Raw genomic sequence first — 19,166 nt, 5'->3', positions numbered from 1 at the left:
AGCTTATGGAAAGTAGTTCTTAATTATCTTTTTCACCCTCACCAGTGGTAGGGAAACTACAGTATAATGAATATATATATAGCTTCATAACTATACATCAGTAAGTCTAACAGACATAGCCAGAGACTATAATTCTCATTCCACCAGTTACTTCTCACATGATATTGAGTTAAAATAGTAATTGCTAAAATAGTAATTCCCTGAGAACTGGAAACGGGGTATGGAATGTATATTAGCTTATATAATCCTTTCAGGTAAGTATTAACTCCATTTTATAAATAAGAAATATTAGGTTCAATTGAAAGAATTGCCAAACCTTTCAGACAAATTTTAAATGGTGGAGGTAAATTTAAACTTGTATTTGCATAACAACAAAGGTGGTACTCTCAAAGGCTCTGGCATTCTGCTTTGCACATCACTTAGCCTATCAAATTTATTATCTCAGTGGACTTTTAAATCTGTAAGGGTTTAATCAAGAAGATTTTTACAAAACCATCTAATGAAAGTCAAACCTTAGATATTAAAGTAGTCGTTGTGTTTTACTGTTCCTATGGGATTAACGAGATGCTATGTGTACTATGCACTTCTACTAACACAAATCTACATACAAATATGCTCCATTTCAATAGCTACCATGTACTATGCACTCGTGGGAAATTATGTCAAAGCTGGGTGCTAGCATTTCTAATACTAAAGAGTGATCTAGAAGGTATATATATTTTCTTTAGGCTCAGATTTATGTGTGAATTATCTCAAATTTAAGTTATTTTTTGAAACATTTAAAAACCTGAATAGATATAGCCATCTGCCCCCAAGAGATTATGTTTTTTGCATCTCAAGATTCATCCCAGATGCCCTACCTTGGAGAGAAGGGAGAGATGAGCTGGGTCTCTTTGGCCCAGGTAATGATGGGTGGGGGTATGCTCTTCACTTCACATGGAAGTGTCACCTCTTCCCCTGCAAGGACGGAGATCTCAACAGGCTTATCCTGGGACAGTCCTCGTTGGTCTCCAAATACTCTGGGCCTTACTAAAATAAACACGTTTGGGAAAGGAAATAGTACATTGAAAGCATTTAACGTACAAATGCGGACTACTAATGTTCTTTAAAAATGTACAAAAGATGCTGCCTATTCCAAAATTTCAGGGCATATCTAAAACTTTCCACGAACACAATTATAATGAGAGCAGGAAAAAAAATGACCAGAAAGTTTCCCTTTTTAGCTCTTCCTTTCAGAACATAATGAAGAGGTCAGCTGAAATGCCCTTTTAAAGAGTCTGCCATCTGTAAAAGTAACCCCTCAAGGCAGAGTGCTAACCAAGACATAGCTGAGGTTTGGCTTTGCTAGGAGTTTCAACTAACGAGTGTTTCTGACGCTGGTTGGGTGCAATAAGCATACTCCTTGGTAAAACACCATAAAATTTTTCCGAATGGCTATACAATTACTCTGCCTTTAAATCAGAATCGAAGCAAAGGAGATGCTGGTTGGCAGTAAAAATGCGTTTTGTAAACATAGTTCACTTTAGGAGAACAGCCCCTAGTAATATGATTTGGGAGAGAAATGTGAGTTTTGGCGCCAGCAGACAGTGTCAAAGAAAAACATTCCTCCAGGGGCTCTCACCATAGACAGTCAGCTGCACTTTTCTCTTGGCGTAGCCGGCTGCATTGGTGGCGGTGCAGACATACTCACCGCTCTCTTCACCCCCAGGTGACACCACATACAAACTTCCATCAGCCCCTGCAGAAAACTTAGCACTGCTGGTGGAAATCAGCTCGCCCTTCTGCAAAATACAACAGAGAGCAAAGTGTTTTGTAAGATAATAAAGGAGTGACTTAATGTCTGAAATGGAAGAGAGGAAGGAAAAGAATCTCAAGGGGGAAAATACTAGATTTTAAAAAATGCTAATTTGAAGAGAATGATTTGTATGAAAAATGAAGCAAAGAAACCAAAGGTGGTATTTCTTCCTACTGAACCACATCCCCTTTGTTCCAGAGCTATTTAAAAAGGGAGAGAATAATGGTAATGATAATGGTAATGAATGGGATGATGCTTCTGCTAAGCCACACACTGTTTCAAGCACTTCGCATGAATTAACTATTTTCATGTTCAAAACAATCGTAAGAGCAGGAAATGCCACAACCCCCATTTTACAGATAAAAGCTTGGGGATGATGTGGAGTATAACATTCAGTCAGTGGTAGAGCTGGGACTTGAACCCTGGCAGTCGAAACTCTTCACCTCTGCACTTTATCACAGCACAAAGGTCACCCTGGCCTTTCATTTTTATATTTTCCTAAAATGCCTTAAATTTCTACACAGTACTAGACACTGTGCAGTTTGGGGATTGGCTTCACCATGATATTTTTGTGTCCACAATGCAGAAATCTTAACCTTTTTATTTCATTTACAGATGTCAGCACCAACTTCTTTATATTTCAGAGCTTTTTAGATATATAAAATTAGATGGTATGGTAAGATACATTGGTTGTGATGCTAATTATACAAATGCCACAGCTTGTTTTTATGCCAAGCTTTTATATTACCAATATATGCCAGATTTAAATTAATTTTCATAAAATGTGCTATTTTCATGACTGTTCAAAGACAAAAAGGAATTCCTCCGAAATGGGTTTTTCCTCACTGCAAGAATACAAGTAAAAGCCAGACAACTTCATGATAGCAACATAGAGGGGAATAAATGAATTCATATAGAACTTTTTTTTGGCTTTCTAAAAGAACAGGGTCTGAGGCAAAGATTTGGAGGCAAGAAGTTTAGTTGGAAAGTGATCCCCAGAGTCTCGAGCAGACAGGTGAGAGAGTGGGGCACAGAAGGAAGGAAAGCTAAAAAGGATTTCAGGGTTCTTGTTTCCTCTGTGGCTGGGCTGATAAGCTTCTGTGTGTTGGGGATCCTTTGAGAAACTATGTAGAAGCAACCCAGAAATATACTTCTGAGGGATGAGAAGCAGGTCATTTACATAGGACACCTGCTCCCCAAAGGTGTTAATGCCCCTACACTTCCTGGCTGCCTGATCTCAGGCTGAGTGGCCTTCTGAGCAAGCCCTGAGTCCAAAAACCAGAGAGGCACATGCACAAAATATGATTCTGGAAGAAAGCATGGAGCTGTCCACCAGAGCTGCGCTGAAAATCACAAGGGCTGACGGGATGTGGCAAGCATAAAAAAGGATCTGCTATAGCATGCAGTGTTTAGAATGGTTCCTGGTGTACAGAATGTGTTATGTTGGTGTTCACTGTTGCATTCTTAATGTCATTCAAGCATCAGACAGGTGATGGCACTAAGGACATTTTAAGGTTCCTTCCAAGTGGTATGACTGCATGGGTTTTCCTTTTTATAAAATTCTGTGGTACAGTCACAAGTTCCATTTATGACTAAAAATATCCAAACGTTGTTATAACACGAACATTAAAAACACCACTAGAGGGGGACCTGGGTGGCTCAGTGGCTCAGGTCATGATCCTGGGGTCCTGGTCCTGGGGATAAGTCCCGCCTTGGGCTCCCTTGTAGGAAGCCTGCTTCTCCCTCTGCCTATGTCTCTGCCTCCCTCTCTCTGTGTCTCTCATGAGTAAATTAATAAAATCTTTAAACAATAACAACAACAACAAAACGCCACTAGATAGGTCATTTACCTTGGACCAGATGATAGATGGCTTGGGAATTCCACTTGCTTTGCATGGTAAAGTTACTGGAATGCCTTCAATTGTGCTGAGTACTTGCTGCCCATGCTGAATGGTTGGCAGCACTGAAAAAGGTGGCAATGTTCAAAATCTGAGCATCGGTTCTTCCATTTAGCCTCATATGTTTAAAGTTGTATATTTTTAGGGTATACCGCATATTTGTAGCTAAGACAACATTTTCCAATAGAAATGTAGGGTAACTTGTAAGGGAGTGTAATAAAGGAAACACAGTAACTGTAATCTGAAGAATTTAATAAAAACATAAAATCAAGTAGTAAATTATGCTTAGTAAGTTAACTTTCCTAACAAAAATAAGACTGAAGAAAATCCATGTTTTCCTGGAAACTCGAAGTAGAATTACATTCCAAGAGTTACATGTTTAATACATACCCTTCATTGTTGTCCATGACCCAATCAGCTGCAGTGAGCTGACATAAGCCTACTGCCAGAGAAATGGACTGTTTAACTGTCATGCATTTAATATCTGTCCATTCTCAAGAACAACATAACAAGGTACGAAATTTAACCTAGAAAGAAGGATTTGCTTTCTTAAAAGAAATTCAACAATAAAACTTGCAAGGCCTTTTAAAAGACTAAAATACTGGATTCTAAGTCAGTAGTTTTCACTAAGAAAAATAACATACCTATGACTTTAGAAAGCAACTGAAGAATTAACATTATATGAGCAGAAGCAAAAGGAAAAGGAAGACTTAATTATTCCATTTTGTGCATATCTCAATTAATCATAGGCAACTTGCATGTGAAAAATTATCAATACTCAATGTTCTCAAAATAATGAATTTGATTAACAAGCTCCCATACATGGAAGTTCTTAACATAGTACAACTAACACAACATAAACCCCATATATACCAGGTGTTCCTTTCCTTCCTCTGGAAAGATGAGACTGAAGCTGTTCCCTAGGGCTCAAGCACTCACTGTGTCTCTTGACTTTGAGTCAAATTTCTCTAGAATTATCACAATTACTCTCAGGAGAAGTTTGCCAGAACTAGAGGTACCAGAGATCTCTATGCAAAAACTTCCCTGGAAGGCTTAAATTAGCTTTGCTATATGTTCATATTTTCCTAAGGCTGGGCTTATTCTTTAGATAATTTCTTCTTTAAAACATTGGCAAAAATCGCAGATACTTTTATGTCAGGCTACTCTTTAATGCAACAAATTTAACTTCCAGAATCACCATGGAAGAGTCAACTCTCAACTCTACTGTAATTTTGTGGCAACACTGGAATAAGCCATTTTCTCAAATACAAAGTAAGTTTGACAGCTATGAGGAAAAGTGGCAAATTTAGGCATTTTCAAGTCTGATGACATCTGACTGTGCAAGAGGTGTTTCTTTCCAGATTGTCCACCGACATAAATCAAGATGTCAACTGAAGGGTTTGCCATTTTAGTTTACATTTATATTTGCAGCATTAATTCATCCTTTTAAGAACAGGTCATTGAGAGCTTTTAATGAGTATTCTTAGAAGTGGCGAGGCAGAGTAATGAAGGCATGGCAATGCTAATGAACATGAATATGGAGGTATGGAGAACCTGTGATATTGCATCATAGCCAACTCAAAACTAATTTGTTGGCTAAAGGTTGCTCAGTTTAGCTCCTGTCAAATGTCTGGGTTGATTTTTTTTAACCTTAGTAACTAAATCAGTTACTCATTTTGGACTAAGATGGATGAAACAATGTCGTGATCTTTTTAACTTTTAATTGTCAACACTCAGGGCATCATGATAAACCATATCACTGGTTCACCTGTCTCCTCACCCCTCTTATCTGGCAGACATACCAGCGGATCATATCACTCTTTCACTCAAGTAGAAATTTGCCTCAGAATCCTCAACACAATATTCTATGGAGGTCACATGATTATATCTCTATACACGAGTCTCAAGGCAATCCATAAGCACTCTCCAGGAAATCTATGGACTGATTTTCTCTAAAAATAGTTAAACACAATTATATTCAATTTGGCATTATGCATTTATTCTTTTAGACTATAATTTAGTGTTACTTTAATATTTCTTTAAAATAGTATTTCTTCAAGAGTATCTCATGTGATGTTGGTGGAGGCTGGTATAACCAGCACATAAGATTGAGAGAGGCAGAGGAGGTTATTTACAATAAGAAACAGACATAGGGACACCTGGGTGGCTCAGTGGTTGAGCATCTGCCCGTAGCCCAGGGCGTGATCTGCAGTCTCAGGATGAAGTCCCACATCGGGCTCCCTGCCTGGAGCCTGCTTCTCCCTCTGCCTACGTCTCTGTCTTTCTCTCTCTGTGTCTTTCATGAATAAATAAATAAAATCTTAAAAAAGAAACAGACGTTAAAAAAGAAGAGGGTCTGCATCCATTGACAATTTCCATAGGCCAAGCAAAATGTGGAAATTACCGGATTCTCCAATTCATGTCCTAAAAAAAGGATGAATTCACTAAAAATAAATGTTCTGTGCTACTTTCATCTCTGAACACAGAACTATTTTTTAATAGCACACTTTAAAAAGCAATGTTGCAAAGTCTTTAAAGAAAACATACAAAAAAATTTATGACAATTTCTTAAACTATGAAGTTGTCATTTATTGAGATGTAAAAAGTTCGTGACTGTTAGTCATGAATGGAAAAAAGAGATAGCTTTTGGATATTCTTATTTGTGACCTTTTATCTAACATGCGAAAAGATTGTTTGGAGCACATGAGGTGGCCTTTAGAAAAGTTTAGGTCATTTCTAGCTAACACACAAAGGGGTCATTAGTAAGGACATGCTTGTTGCACAATCCAAAAAGAAAAGGCAATTTGGATGGAATAATAAATTCAGCTTGTCTGAAATTAAAATGTATTTTTAAACATAACTCTTTGAGAACTGAGCTCACTTTTATCAATTAAGAAACCACTTACAAAAGCCCTTGGCCAGACTCAGCTGGTGACTTCCAATAAAGCCTTTCTGTGTATGTAGCAAAGGGAATTCTGGAAACAGCCTTAACAATGTAAATAGTGTTCAAGAAATAAGGCTTTTTGTTAAGAATAACAATTAGGGAAAAAATCTACTTCTTACAACTAGAAGACAGAGTTATTTGATTTAGAGACATAAACCTAGCTTTGAACGTGGTTTGGAAAGAATTACAATGGGTGTGTCTCTTACCATGCACATCCACAGTGGTAGTTTTGTTAACGGTTCCAGCCACATTACTGGCCACACAAGTATATTTGCCCCCATCCTGAAGGCGAACTCTTTCAATATGGAGACTCCCATCACTGCGCACAGTAATGTAAGGATTTTGGACCAACTTAAAGGAAAAAAAAGTCATACTTAATTTAAAAGGTAATGTTCCCTAAGCATAAACCAGATTTGTTTTTTTTAACTGAGTTATTAAATGTCTTATAACAAATTATTCTTAACACCCTTATGTAAAAAATGATGAGCATAAAATGTTACCAAGAGTAGAATCAAGTGTATGTCATCCTAATATACCACCAAAAATTATACCTACTAATATCTGTTGGAGTTATGTACATGTTGGAAAAAGGAATGAAATAGAGACATCACTTGACATGAAACAAGTCAAGTGATGTCTCTATTTTGTGTCTCTTTGATCTCTGTTATCACTCAGAACCAAATTCTACTAGTCACTTTTACTTTTCACTAATTTGTTCTTTTTCAAGAAGATTGTACCACCACTTGCAAGCCATTTGATATTTTTATTTTGGCAAGTAGGTAGTCATTCAAGCTGAGAGAATGTGATTCATCTCAACACTCACCCTTTTCTGTGACAGATGCAAATATCAGAGGCAATGTATGATCTAGGAACTGTGACAGAGAAAGTTGGCAATATTTTCTGTTAAAAATGATCACTCCAGCTGTGCCATTGATGTGTTTTATTCAATCACAGGACATCTTAGTGCTCAAACAGTATCATCCTTTGTTGTAAGGGCCTTTAATTATTAAGTGAGATCTACTAATTTTTCTTAGGATTTAACGCAAATATGAATAATTTGACAGCTTATTCCATGGAGTCAAGTCATTTCTAATTGGCACTTCAAAATGAAAGTGAGTCTAACTACCCTGGAAAATGGAAGGAAAAATGCTCTTGACTAGGTGGAAATTTATTGCCAGAGAGAGCATGTTTGCAAAAAAATTCCTTAGAACTGTGAAAATTTTTCACATTCTTTCATAATCCAAATTTATACACTAAAAAACAATGATACAAAATAGATCCATATTTTCAAATAGTTCATAAAAGATATAATGTTTAAAATTAATAAATGGAAGAATTTTATGAAAATATTGATATTTATTATATCCTACAAAGAGGATATGAAAATATTTAAATGCTATAAAAGTAATTTTATATTTGCTTCAGTTTTTACATATTTTGAAGAGTTTATTAGTTGCATTGAATTTAATGCAAAACTATAAAACCACACGATTGACTATTTCTCCACCTTATTAATTCCAAAATAATGTAAACTACATAAACTGAATACTGAAAAAAAGTTCTGGTGTTACACTTACAAAATGTATTTTGGTATATATACTAAATTGAAATGTCAACGGTTGGAATAAATTGTCTCTTATGCAAGAAAATTAGAAATGTGAACGCACGGATTTATAATGTTCTTACCATGGCTGAATTCTTAATCCACCGACGTTCTGGAATGGGATTTCCAGCCAACAGAGCACAAGGCATAGTAAGCTGCTGTCCTTCAATGACACTGGTCACTGAAGGGCTGATTCCAATGAGTGGAGCAACTAAGTCAGGAGAAACAGGTATTATCAACTCTATCTTACCCGAAAGGAAGGCAAATGTTCTTTCTTTTAAAGATTTTATTTATTTATTTATTCATGAGAGACACAGAGAGAGAGGCAGAGACATAGGCCCAGGGAGAAGCAAGAAGGTAAATGTTCTAAAAGGCCAAGATGACTATTAATTATGCTCTTAAAAAAAACTAAATTCTCAAGAACAAGATTTTTAAATGTAAATGGGTTTGAATTGCAAGACAGAGATAAAAGACCCTTCTCTAAGCAGAGGGAATGGCAAGAGGGCCGGTAATAGCATAGAAGCAGAGAAAGTAAAAAGAATTAGTCTATGGCATGGAATGACAAAATTGTCAAGCCAAGAAATTGTGCAACGTATGCAATGGACAAATGGAGAGTACTTATAAATCTAAAAAGTGGGATCATCAGAACCATTCTAAGGAAATATTAATCTGAAAATTGTGACTAAGATTTATTGGATAAGGAAAAAACCAGGAAGGGATAAGATCAATGAGGAGGCTGTCATAACAGCTCCAGCAAATAAAACGAGGTGGACTCTCTTAGATGGAAAGATGTTCTTTTCTAGGAATTATTTAATAAACTTAACACAAATCAAGGGAAATCCCCAGATATTCTATTTAGAAAATTTAATTATATGTTGATGAATAAAGAAGATATAGAAAGAAAATTTTATAAATGTGTTTAATGAGAAACAGGCATGACAGATCTAAAAATCACATAAAATAATAAATTAGACAATGTAGTACTAGTGCAAAAATAGAATTCCAAGGAATAGACATAGGAATTAAAATTTAGCATATGACCAAATGGGTATTTTAATCAGTGGGAAGAGATTATTCAATAAAGATATTGAGACAAAGGTCTTACCACTTGGAAATAAATGATACTGTATCCCTACTTCATATTAGGTCTTTCCACTTGGAAATAAATGATATGGTATCCCTACTTCATATTATTTTCAAAGATAATTCAGGTGGGCTTAAAATGATAAGGATAAAAAAGGGAAACAGAAAAGAATGCCATGACTCTGTGTGTATGTATTTATATTTAGACTTAAATCAATTTATTCAAGTTGACCTTCATTTCTTCAAATGGAAGATAAGAACTTGGAGCAGATGATCTCTAAGGTTATTTCCAGTTCTAACATCCCATGAAATTTGAAATAGGATGGGGGAGGGAGAGGCTAGTTTAGTAGTCAAATACTTACCTGTTGTTTTTGTTTTTTTATTTAAAGTGGCAAAAGCAAGAGCCAATGTAGTAAAAGAAGTCTGATGACTTGGAAAAGCTTGATACCTAAGCACCTAATTGATCTTACCAAGTCCTGTCACTGTTATTGTTGTCTGGGACTGGATCTTTCCAAACTGGTTTTCAGCTTCACAAATATAGGTTCCTTTATCATTTGCCCATAAATCTAAAAAGAAGAGATCATTTACTCATTCAATGCCATCTAGGAAGCATAACTATGTGCCAGGCACAGTGCTGAGATTTGTGGGTGGAAAATGTGTGGGTACTGTCTTCTGTAGTTCCCATTGTTGGGGAGGAGACATACATGAAAACCAACTATCAACCACAGTGTGATAATGCTATAATATGTATTTCAAGCAATGAGCTGTGGGAACACAGAGAGACATGAGAATGATGACACATACAGTAGTTAGGAGGGGAGTCACAGTGGAGGCAGGATACAAGCTGTACCTTAAACAGCAGGTAGAACAGGGAAGGGCAGTCCAAGCCTAGTGGGCTGCAAAAACAAAAGAATAACTTGAAAAATCAAGGTCTGTTCAAGGAATGGAAAGTTGCATCACCAATGTATTCTGCAACACCACCCTAGGGGCGTTTTGAAGATTTGCAAGATATATATATCAATCAGTTGGACAAATGACTGGGGGGAGTATACTGGCACTTAGTGGGTAAAAACTGGGGAGGCCATGAAGGGGCAGATTCATGAAAGGAACAACTATTCCAAAGCCAGCAAGACTTCTAATGTTCCCACTGGAAGTTCACAGATTTTATGACTTTGTTTATAATTGTATGATAATTATATTTATCAGTCTACATTTGAGCTGTCAAATTCATGGTGATGTACATCAATATGTATGTATATTATGCAGAAATGCCAGAGTATTTATCTATTAAAATACTTATTATTTAATAAGGATTATTTTCCTTTGTACTATTTTCAGATATTAAAATAGATTTTATTTTCTGGGTAGATCAAAAATATAGACTTTGTTTCAGGATAGTTAAAAGGCTATTACAAAATATTTTTAATTGAGGCGGGTGTTAGGGGAATCAGAATGAAGACTACTAGGTTAAAGGCTGTGTGGATACAGTCAGAAAACAAGCTAAAGACAAAGTCTGGTGCCTTGTAAAGAGTGTGGTTTGTCTTGTGAGCAAGAGGGGAGGCAACAGAAGATTTTAAATAGGAAATGACTGTGATCTTTGCAAATATCTTAACTAAATAAGCACAGTGTATTCTGATAAGATTTGACAGAGAAAAATTGTAGCTTCCCATTTTAAACGGTTCCGTATTATTTCAGATAAAAAGCTGTGACAAAGCTTCTACTCCTCTGTTAATCTTTTGCATATAATGGCAGAACTGCATCTGGTAAACTCAGGCAGTGTCCACTCTCAACAACAGCAAGCGTTCATTTGCAAAGGAAAGTTCAGCAAATCATCTGGTTAATAAGGCACACATTGTTTCTATCCAAGATATTTTTCATGTTATCAACTCGCGGACTAATTTGTGTAGACATACATAAGACCACAGAGAACTGTTTCTAATCACTACTTTCCTTCTAGATAGTTTAATTTGGACACTTGGACAACCATTTGTCAATACATTCCCCCTTTTTATTCTTCCCTTTTTACATCTCCTCTAATTCATTTGTTTCAGGTCCAATTTATTTCCTGTTAGGCTTTTCTCATCACTACTATCGCCCTACTTGCATAACTCTGTGAGCTTCCCCATTTTTCTTCTCATCTCTCCAACCTTGCAGAGGGATTGTTCTGAAATAGTACACTCATGTGCCTTTTTCCACAGGGAAACATGGAGGGTTATTTTCTAGCTCACCAAAAGCATTTCTTCACCTGTACATTCTAGGTCCTGCACAATCTGACGCAGTAGGCATTTTTTTTGGCCATCCACTTAGATGGTGGGTTGTGAAATGCCTGAGTGAGGGACCCCATATATGACTTCTGTCTTCACCACAGAGCCGGGCCCAGAACTGAATACTTAAGCACTTATAATTAGTTTAATTTGTATTTGGAACTTGAAGTGGCTAATAGACATTTAATATTTAATAAACATGGAAATCACTTATTGGAGGCTTTCGACAAAATAACCCCAAAGATGCAATTACTTTTTAAAAACCAGTTAATCAGCTAAATATTTTGGTCCTCTAGTGCCACTACTTAAACAATCTGAACACTGTTTTAAAAAGTACAAAATATTTACAAATATCTGAATGCTTAATAGCTTATAGGCAAAATTTTTAGATGCTGGAGTATTTGATGATTTTTTTTTTCAATTTTCTGCTCCAGGTAGATATCACTTTTAATCAAGGAGCTTCCATAGGATATAGAGTCCCTATGCATATAGTTATGTATTTTTGGTCAAAAAAATTCATTAAAGTTACCTTTTTACTAGTAATATTTTATCTTTCTATACAGCAATTGGTCCAAGAGTCAATAAAATGTGATCACTTATCCACCTAGAGGCCCAGGTGTTTCTATTTGCAATAAGAAACAGTGAGATATGAAGAAGTCACGTTGCTTCATAAGCCTTTATGAAATGACATACATCTGAATAAAATACATTTATGACAATTCCAAGATATAAGAATTCAGTACTCTTTTAAAAGGAAATGCAACAAACACAAAATGTTTTTAAAGAAGTTTTTAAAGAACAAAACGTGTTGGCAAGATTAATTCACAACTTTAAACATACTAATCCCTATGTATAGAACATGAATGTATAATATATATGTACATACTTGTATAAAATATATTTCCTTTAACCTACTTGAAATAAAGAGAGCTCCTGTTCTTAGTTGGCTGATGGAACTCACTGAAAAGGGTCTTGAGAAGATAGGCATGTTGTCTGATCTCCTCCATTTAATCTTTGGTTCTGGATAACCCTGGACATAGCAAGGTAATGTCACGTTTGAGCCAATTTCTACAGACACATCAGCAGGTTCTTGTATGAAAACTGGAGGTGCTAAAAGATATTTAAAACAAACAAAGAAAAGGTCATTGAGATAGTATATAGGCACAGTAAGTACAAACTTCATTCTTAAATGGTCAACAGATTGAATCTGAACCAAGATATTGTTCACATAGTATTGTAAATGTACCCTTTAAGCATTTCTGGATGGTATTGAAATAGTCAATACTTATTTTTTGCTTAATAAATGAATAGAGGTACAAAGAAGTTCAACTACTTCCTTAAAATGATAAATGATAAAGAGAATGGAATTTAAGAGTAGAAACTGAAATCAAGAATTATCTTCAATAAAGAGAATCTTTCATCTTAGAAATTTGTTTTCAATTTTAGTTTATGTCATGCTACTCAAATCTTTGAACTTTCTTATAAATATGTTTGCCTTGTAATGAAATATTCTGGACATTTTCCAAAACTTAACTCCTTTTGTTCCAGTTTTTAAATAACTTAATTTATACCAGAGCTCATTCTTTAATAGATCACTATAACCAGCTAACAGTATTTAATTCTAAATTATACCCTTGTTCTAGATCACATTCTTGCTTCTCAATACCTTTCACCTTTTTTACATTTTTGAGTTAAAGGAATTTGAGCTTGAAAATCAATAATAGGGCACCCCCGGTGGCGCAGCGGTTTAGCGCTGCCTGCAGCCCGGGGTCTGATCCTGGAGACCCAGGATCGAGTCCCGCGTCAGGCTCCCTGCATGGAGCCTGCTTCTCCCTCTGCCTGTGTCTCTACCTCTCAGTCTCTCTCTCTCTCTGAATAAATAAATTTAAAAATATATACTTATTTAAAAAAGAAAATCAATAATAAAATTAAAGCAACAGAATATAGTATCTGATAAAAAGAATAATGAGAGCTTAATATCTTAGAGTTAAATCTGATTAGGAAATTATAAAATTATAGATCAAAAGACTACAGTTATCCACATAATATAGCTAAACACAGAAGCCAGGGGAAGAATTAGAAATGTGTCCTAGGCACAACTTGGAAAACACGGGAAGGCAATATAGGAGAAAGCTGTCAGCAAGCCCAAATAGACGAGGCTCTCAATATGTCTATCCCCAGAACTTATAAGTAATGATGTATGAGATATCAGACAAGGAGGAATATACAGGATGCTAGTGGAGGCAATTCATTAAGCCTGCTCACGTGGGATTTTGCTTTTTGTTTTAGATTTTATTTATTTGAGAAAGAGCATGCACCAGAGTGGAGGGGTGAGGAGAAGAGCAGAATGAGAGGAACAAGCAGACTCCGGCTCAGTGCAGAGCTCAATGGGGGATCAATCTCACAACCCCAAGATCATGACATGAGCCAAAACCAAGAATTGGTCATTTTACCGAGCCCCCCAATGCCCCTGCTTAGGCAGGATTCTAAGAGGAGAAGCCCAAAAGATGGTTCCTTGATAATGTCAAGGTCAAATATTTCTTAGAAATTCAACTATCACAAAGCCAAGGACTATTGTTAGGTGTTTTCCATTAATTTTCTCATTTAATCTTCACAATACCCCTATGGGTAAGTACTATCATAACTACAATTTTATAGATGAAGAAACTGAAACAAAATAGTTAATTTGTGTCAACATGGAATTGAAGAGTGGAAGTAGGATTAAAAAACAGGTTGAGGGAAGCCCCGGTGGCCCAGCGGTTTAGCGCAGCCTTCAGCCCCGGGCGTGATACTGGAGACCGGGGATCGAGTCCCACGTCAGGCTCCCTGCATGGAGCCTGCTTCTCCCTCTGCCTGTGCCTCTGCCTCTCTCTCTCTCTCTCTCTCTCTCTCTCTGTCTGTCATAATAAATCAATCAATCAATCAATCAATCAATCAATCTTAAAAAAAAAACCCAGGGTGATCCTGATAACAATTCTTTGTCATTTTATCGGCTTTCCCTTTTCTATAGGTTCTTACAACTGCTGAAAGTCAAGTTGTTTAGCAGCCTAATAAAAATGAGTGTAGAGATCATTTCTTTCCTTCTCAATGGGAATTTGGGGACTCGGATGTATACTTGTCTCCCAAGTAGCCTTAGTCCTTTATTAGCCTGAGCTAAAGGACATCCATCCTCTAACTTTGCAACTTCATCTCCCATTATTCCCCTAGAGAAATCTTATTCTTGGACAATCTGAACTCTTCACTCTTTTCCAAACAAGGACTGACCATTTTCATATCAGTACCAGTGTCACTGCCATCCCTTTCAAATGCAATGTTGACTCTTGATCTCTGGCTATTGAATATTGACGATTCTTTAATCCAGTTCAAAAGGTCCCTTCTCAATGCCATCTTTCATTTTCCTAGACATGATTTCTTCCCTCTGTGTGGTTTCAGAGAATTCACTCTGTACCACTCTCATGGCAGTGGTCACATCCTGCCTTTTATTAGACTATATGTTTGATTTTCCCTGGAGAGTTCATGTTTGCAACCATACTTTATTTTTTATAGCAACTAACATAGCACTTTTTGATTATTCAAGGCTGCTAGATATCTGTGAATAATTGAAGCAATATTAAAACACTTTAACACTGGGTGGCTCAGTGTTGAGCATCTGCTTTCGGCTCAGGGCATGATCTGGGGGTTGGGAAGATTGAGTCCAGCATCAGGCTCCCTATAGGGAGCCTGCTTCTTCCTCTACCTATGTCTCTGCCTCTCTGTGTTTCTCATGAATAAAATCTTTAAAAGAAATAAAAAATAAAACACTTCAACAATATTATAGTGTCTGTATTTGTATATCTGTAAGTGTATGGTGATAATAACAACCTTGATCCCATACATTTGAACTTGCACTTTTGAAAAAAAAATGGCAATTTCAGAAGCTCTATTGTTTGTTTTATTGAACCTAAATAAAAGAAAATTAAGTTAAACCTGCAACTGAATAACATGTTTTTAAAAAGAAATAGCATAGCTGTGTTTAGATTTCCCTTAATCCAACTATATGGTAATCTGGTTTATAAAAATAAAAGACAAAATAAGCATATGTAAAAAACAGCTCATTGGTTGCCTATCTTAGGTATAAAGGGCTAGTTAACTTCTTCTAGAGTGATAGTAATCATTTATTCCAGAGCCAGTTGCTTTTTTGAAAAATAGAAGATATGTATAAAAACCCTAGGATGTATTAGGTGCAGATTGTGGGTATGCTGATTAAAAAATGGGACAGAAAATAAATTCCAGAAGAACAAAGAGATATGCAGAAGCCTCGGATTGACCAGATATTTGGGAGCAACCAAGCTTACTGACACAACAGAACATAGCCATAGGTGAAAATGGAGACAAATTAGAATTTTCAGAAGTAAGAAAGCAGAGAACATACTGGACAAAAAGAGGAGAAGCAGAGTTCAAGTTGTGCCCTTAAAACTCAATTAAGACAGAAGAAGCTACCTGGGTGAAGAAGCTTTGAGAACAGTGTCAGGCACAAGACAGGCAAAATATATACTGGTACAGGAAAACAAGGCAAATGAGAGTACCAGGCACTAGGTAAGCAGCCAAGACAGCATCAATGACAAGCAAACCTCAAAAATGAGGCAACTCCTAACTACGGCCAAAAAACCTTTTAAATACTTCCTACTCTTGAGTATGGCCAATTCAGACTCCAAGTCAATTACATTGGGTGGATGGTAAACATATTAATGGGACCAGGGAAGGGGCAGCAGTGATTGTAATACAAAACACGGGACTTGTACAGGGGAGACTGTGTTGCTTGGAGACATTATAATCCACTAGGTGGTTTCGAATGGCAGTTCCATTATTTCTTAATCTGTAAAACTGGAAAACAATTTTACTTCCCCCAGTCTAAAACTCTCCATGAATAAAAATGAGGTAATAACATTTCCTATCTCTTGTTGTTAAAAAAAGTAGTCTTTATTAATCATTTAGCATATAGTAATCACCCCAATATTAACTATCATTGGTTATAAATATTGAGTTAACTTGTTAAATCTTAGCTCTGAAATTTATTATATCTATTATTAATTTCAATTTCAGCTTCTGCATACAGCTATCAGGATTATGCTGGGATGATCACTGGGATGATCTAAGTATTTGTTCGCAAATCCTTTGAGAACTGCAGTTAATGCGTGATACGGCTTTGTTGTCACTTACTGACAGATATGGCTGTGTACATACATCACTTTGAAAAAAGTTACAGATTGACCATGTTGCTCTAAAAACTATTCCATAAAATTATTCTAGTTCCTTTAGTGATAATTAAATATATATCCACTAAGGCAACTCTTGCACTATTATTAGTCAAACAGAGATCTTCTTTCCTAAAATGGCTGAACACTCTGTTTTGGTTCTACCAAACCACAAAACACAAACCACAGTCTAAGACTCAAATCCTGAGTGGTGTGGAATACTGCAAATAAAATCGCTGCCAGGCCAATTTTTTGTTTGATGTAGCCAATCTTCTCTTCCAAATGACTTCACAATTCACTACCTCTTTTTAAAAAAGGATGAAAAGCACTGGTAAGTTTCCCTCTTGACCTGAAATGTCCATAACGCAGAGCCACGATAATGAGAAACAGGAAAAGGGAGACTCACTAAAGAAGCTATAACTCAACAATAATATTGAACAGCTTTTTTATTATTGTTTTTTGATCTAGTATTGATGTAAGGTAACAGGCCCACAAAAACAATTTGAACACCCAACAGCTACATGATAGGGATAAAGGCATGTTTTTCTTTTTAAGTCATAAGTTACTTAAATTTATGCCAATAGTTTTGGAACTCATATGAATAATTCTATGCACTACTACTAAAAGTAGCACTTGAATTGTCTTAGGCCCTTTTGAAAAAGTCAACTTGGAACAGTAACTTTCACATTAAAAGCCCAAGGCTTAATCTTAAATACTATGCCATTATTATATATGCTTTCTATATTATTTTTCAGGACTCAAAGAATCAAAATGACAATTCTATTTGTGAAGTTCATCTATCTGATACATGTGCCATTAAGCAACTTCAGAGGGAGAGCAGTGAACACTGACATGCTGAATGCATGTGGGTGGGTGATGACGTGATTTCATCTTTATAACCAACTTATCAGGTAGGTACTATGAAAAGTCAGGCAGAAAACCCAGGCTCTCTCCAAAGCCCATTCTCTTAACCACTATGTAAATTCTGAGTAAGGTTTTGATTTTGTTTTTGTTTTTTGCTTTTAAACCTAACAGTGATAATCACAATTATCACTACAACTGTACAGGCCTTGGCAGTTACACCTATCTATCTGCTAGGATATAGAACCATAGTATTATGTGAACAGACAGGGTCTAACCAAACTTTGTGAGCTACATCCATCAGAATTCTAATGGTGAATAAGGAGATAGTTAAGGCATAACAGATGCATGTATGGCACTAATGTTATTATTAAGTTATTTGGCAGCTCTTAATGATCAAGGTTACAGTAATGAAACAATTGAGTTTATGTTAATGGCTCCATCAGAACAATTACTGGGATAAAAAATGAAAGAGTCATTGTTTTAGAAAAGGTCATAGAGAGTGAATATCTTGAATAGGAGTGAAGATAAAACAAAATTCAGTTCAAGGAATGAAGGATAAATACAAAACATTTGTTACGATATTTCCTATTTCAATGCGAGTCATTCCAGGACAGATAGCCCTAACTTTTACATGGCTTTTCACTAGTCAAAAGAGAGAACCTGGAAAGTCCAGAAGCTAAAAAGATTATAAACAAGGCAGTAAATAAGCAAATACGTATGTTTAGATTTTCTATAGTCTTGGAGATAGGGGTAAGAGTGTCCTTCTGCTTTTGGCTAGGAATAATTGCTCAGGCTAATTTGTTCTTCCTCTCCAGCTAGACCACTCTAGACAAATGTTGGTAAATATAAAGTATCTGGGCAGGAAAGAGGGAGAAGTAAAACTAGAAAATGTTGGGAATTTGAAACATTGTACTCGTATATTTCTTAGAAACAAGAATTCTGTATCAAGGGATCCTCTTCATTTGGACCCTACATTTCTAAAAGCTTTCCTTGTGTTTTAACTCTGCTGGTAGATCCCAGTATCCTCCACCCAGAGATTCCAATCTTATTTCCAAGGCATTTATCTTAATAACCTTAGAGTTTAGTCATGGTCAAACACATTTTGCTGTGCCCTAGTCAGATTCTACCGTGGTCTTTATGGTCTTTCCTAGCTTTGTTGACTCTACCCTAAGGGCATAATCACCAAGAATGCAGAGTGTTCATCAGACAGCCCAGGGGGAAGGGGATCAGAAAAGATCCCAGGAGGAAAAAAATTATATGAAACAAAATATTAAGCTTAGAGGGCCATTATGTTCATTTAAAGAATTAAGATAGAACTAAAAAGTTTTGTATTACTTTATTCTAAAAAAATGCATTTTCTTTATAGTTCCCAACTTTAGTTAAGAAAAAAAAAAAAAACAGCTGAGGCATGAAAATCATCACATATAAATGAAAATGCAATTTAACAAAATGTCATATTTTATAAGTTTAACTGATGTAAA

The 19,166-nt window shown here is 36.1% G+C and overlaps 1 protein-coding gene across 1 annotated transcript in view; it reads right to left on the bottom strand.

Annotated features, from left to right (window-relative positions):
• Positions 1–19,166, bottom strand: part of HMCN1 (hemicentin 1) — a 456,859-nt gene that overhangs the window by 207,155 nt on the left and 230,538 nt on the right. Inside the window, 7 exon segments of the mRNA XM_025430103.3 lie at positions 861–1,029; positions 1,622–1,781; positions 3,646–3,758; positions 6,844–6,988; positions 8,324–8,451; positions 9,794–9,889; positions 12,503–12,697. Of these exon segments, the coding sequence (XP_025285888.3) occupies positions 861–1,029; positions 1,622–1,781; positions 3,646–3,758; positions 6,844–6,988; positions 8,324–8,451; positions 9,794–9,889; positions 12,503–12,697 (1,006 nt within the window).

This window comes from Canis lupus, chromosome 7 (assembly GCF_003254725.2).
Source record: "Canis lupus dingo isolate Sandy chromosome 7, ASM325472v2, whole genome shotgun sequence".
In the NCBI taxonomy this organism is placed as follows: domain Eukaryota; kingdom Metazoa; phylum Chordata; class Mammalia; order Carnivora; family Canidae; genus Canis; species Canis lupus.
Note: the sequence above shows the minus strand (reverse complement) of the source record. Positions and strands in the feature narration are given on the sequence as shown.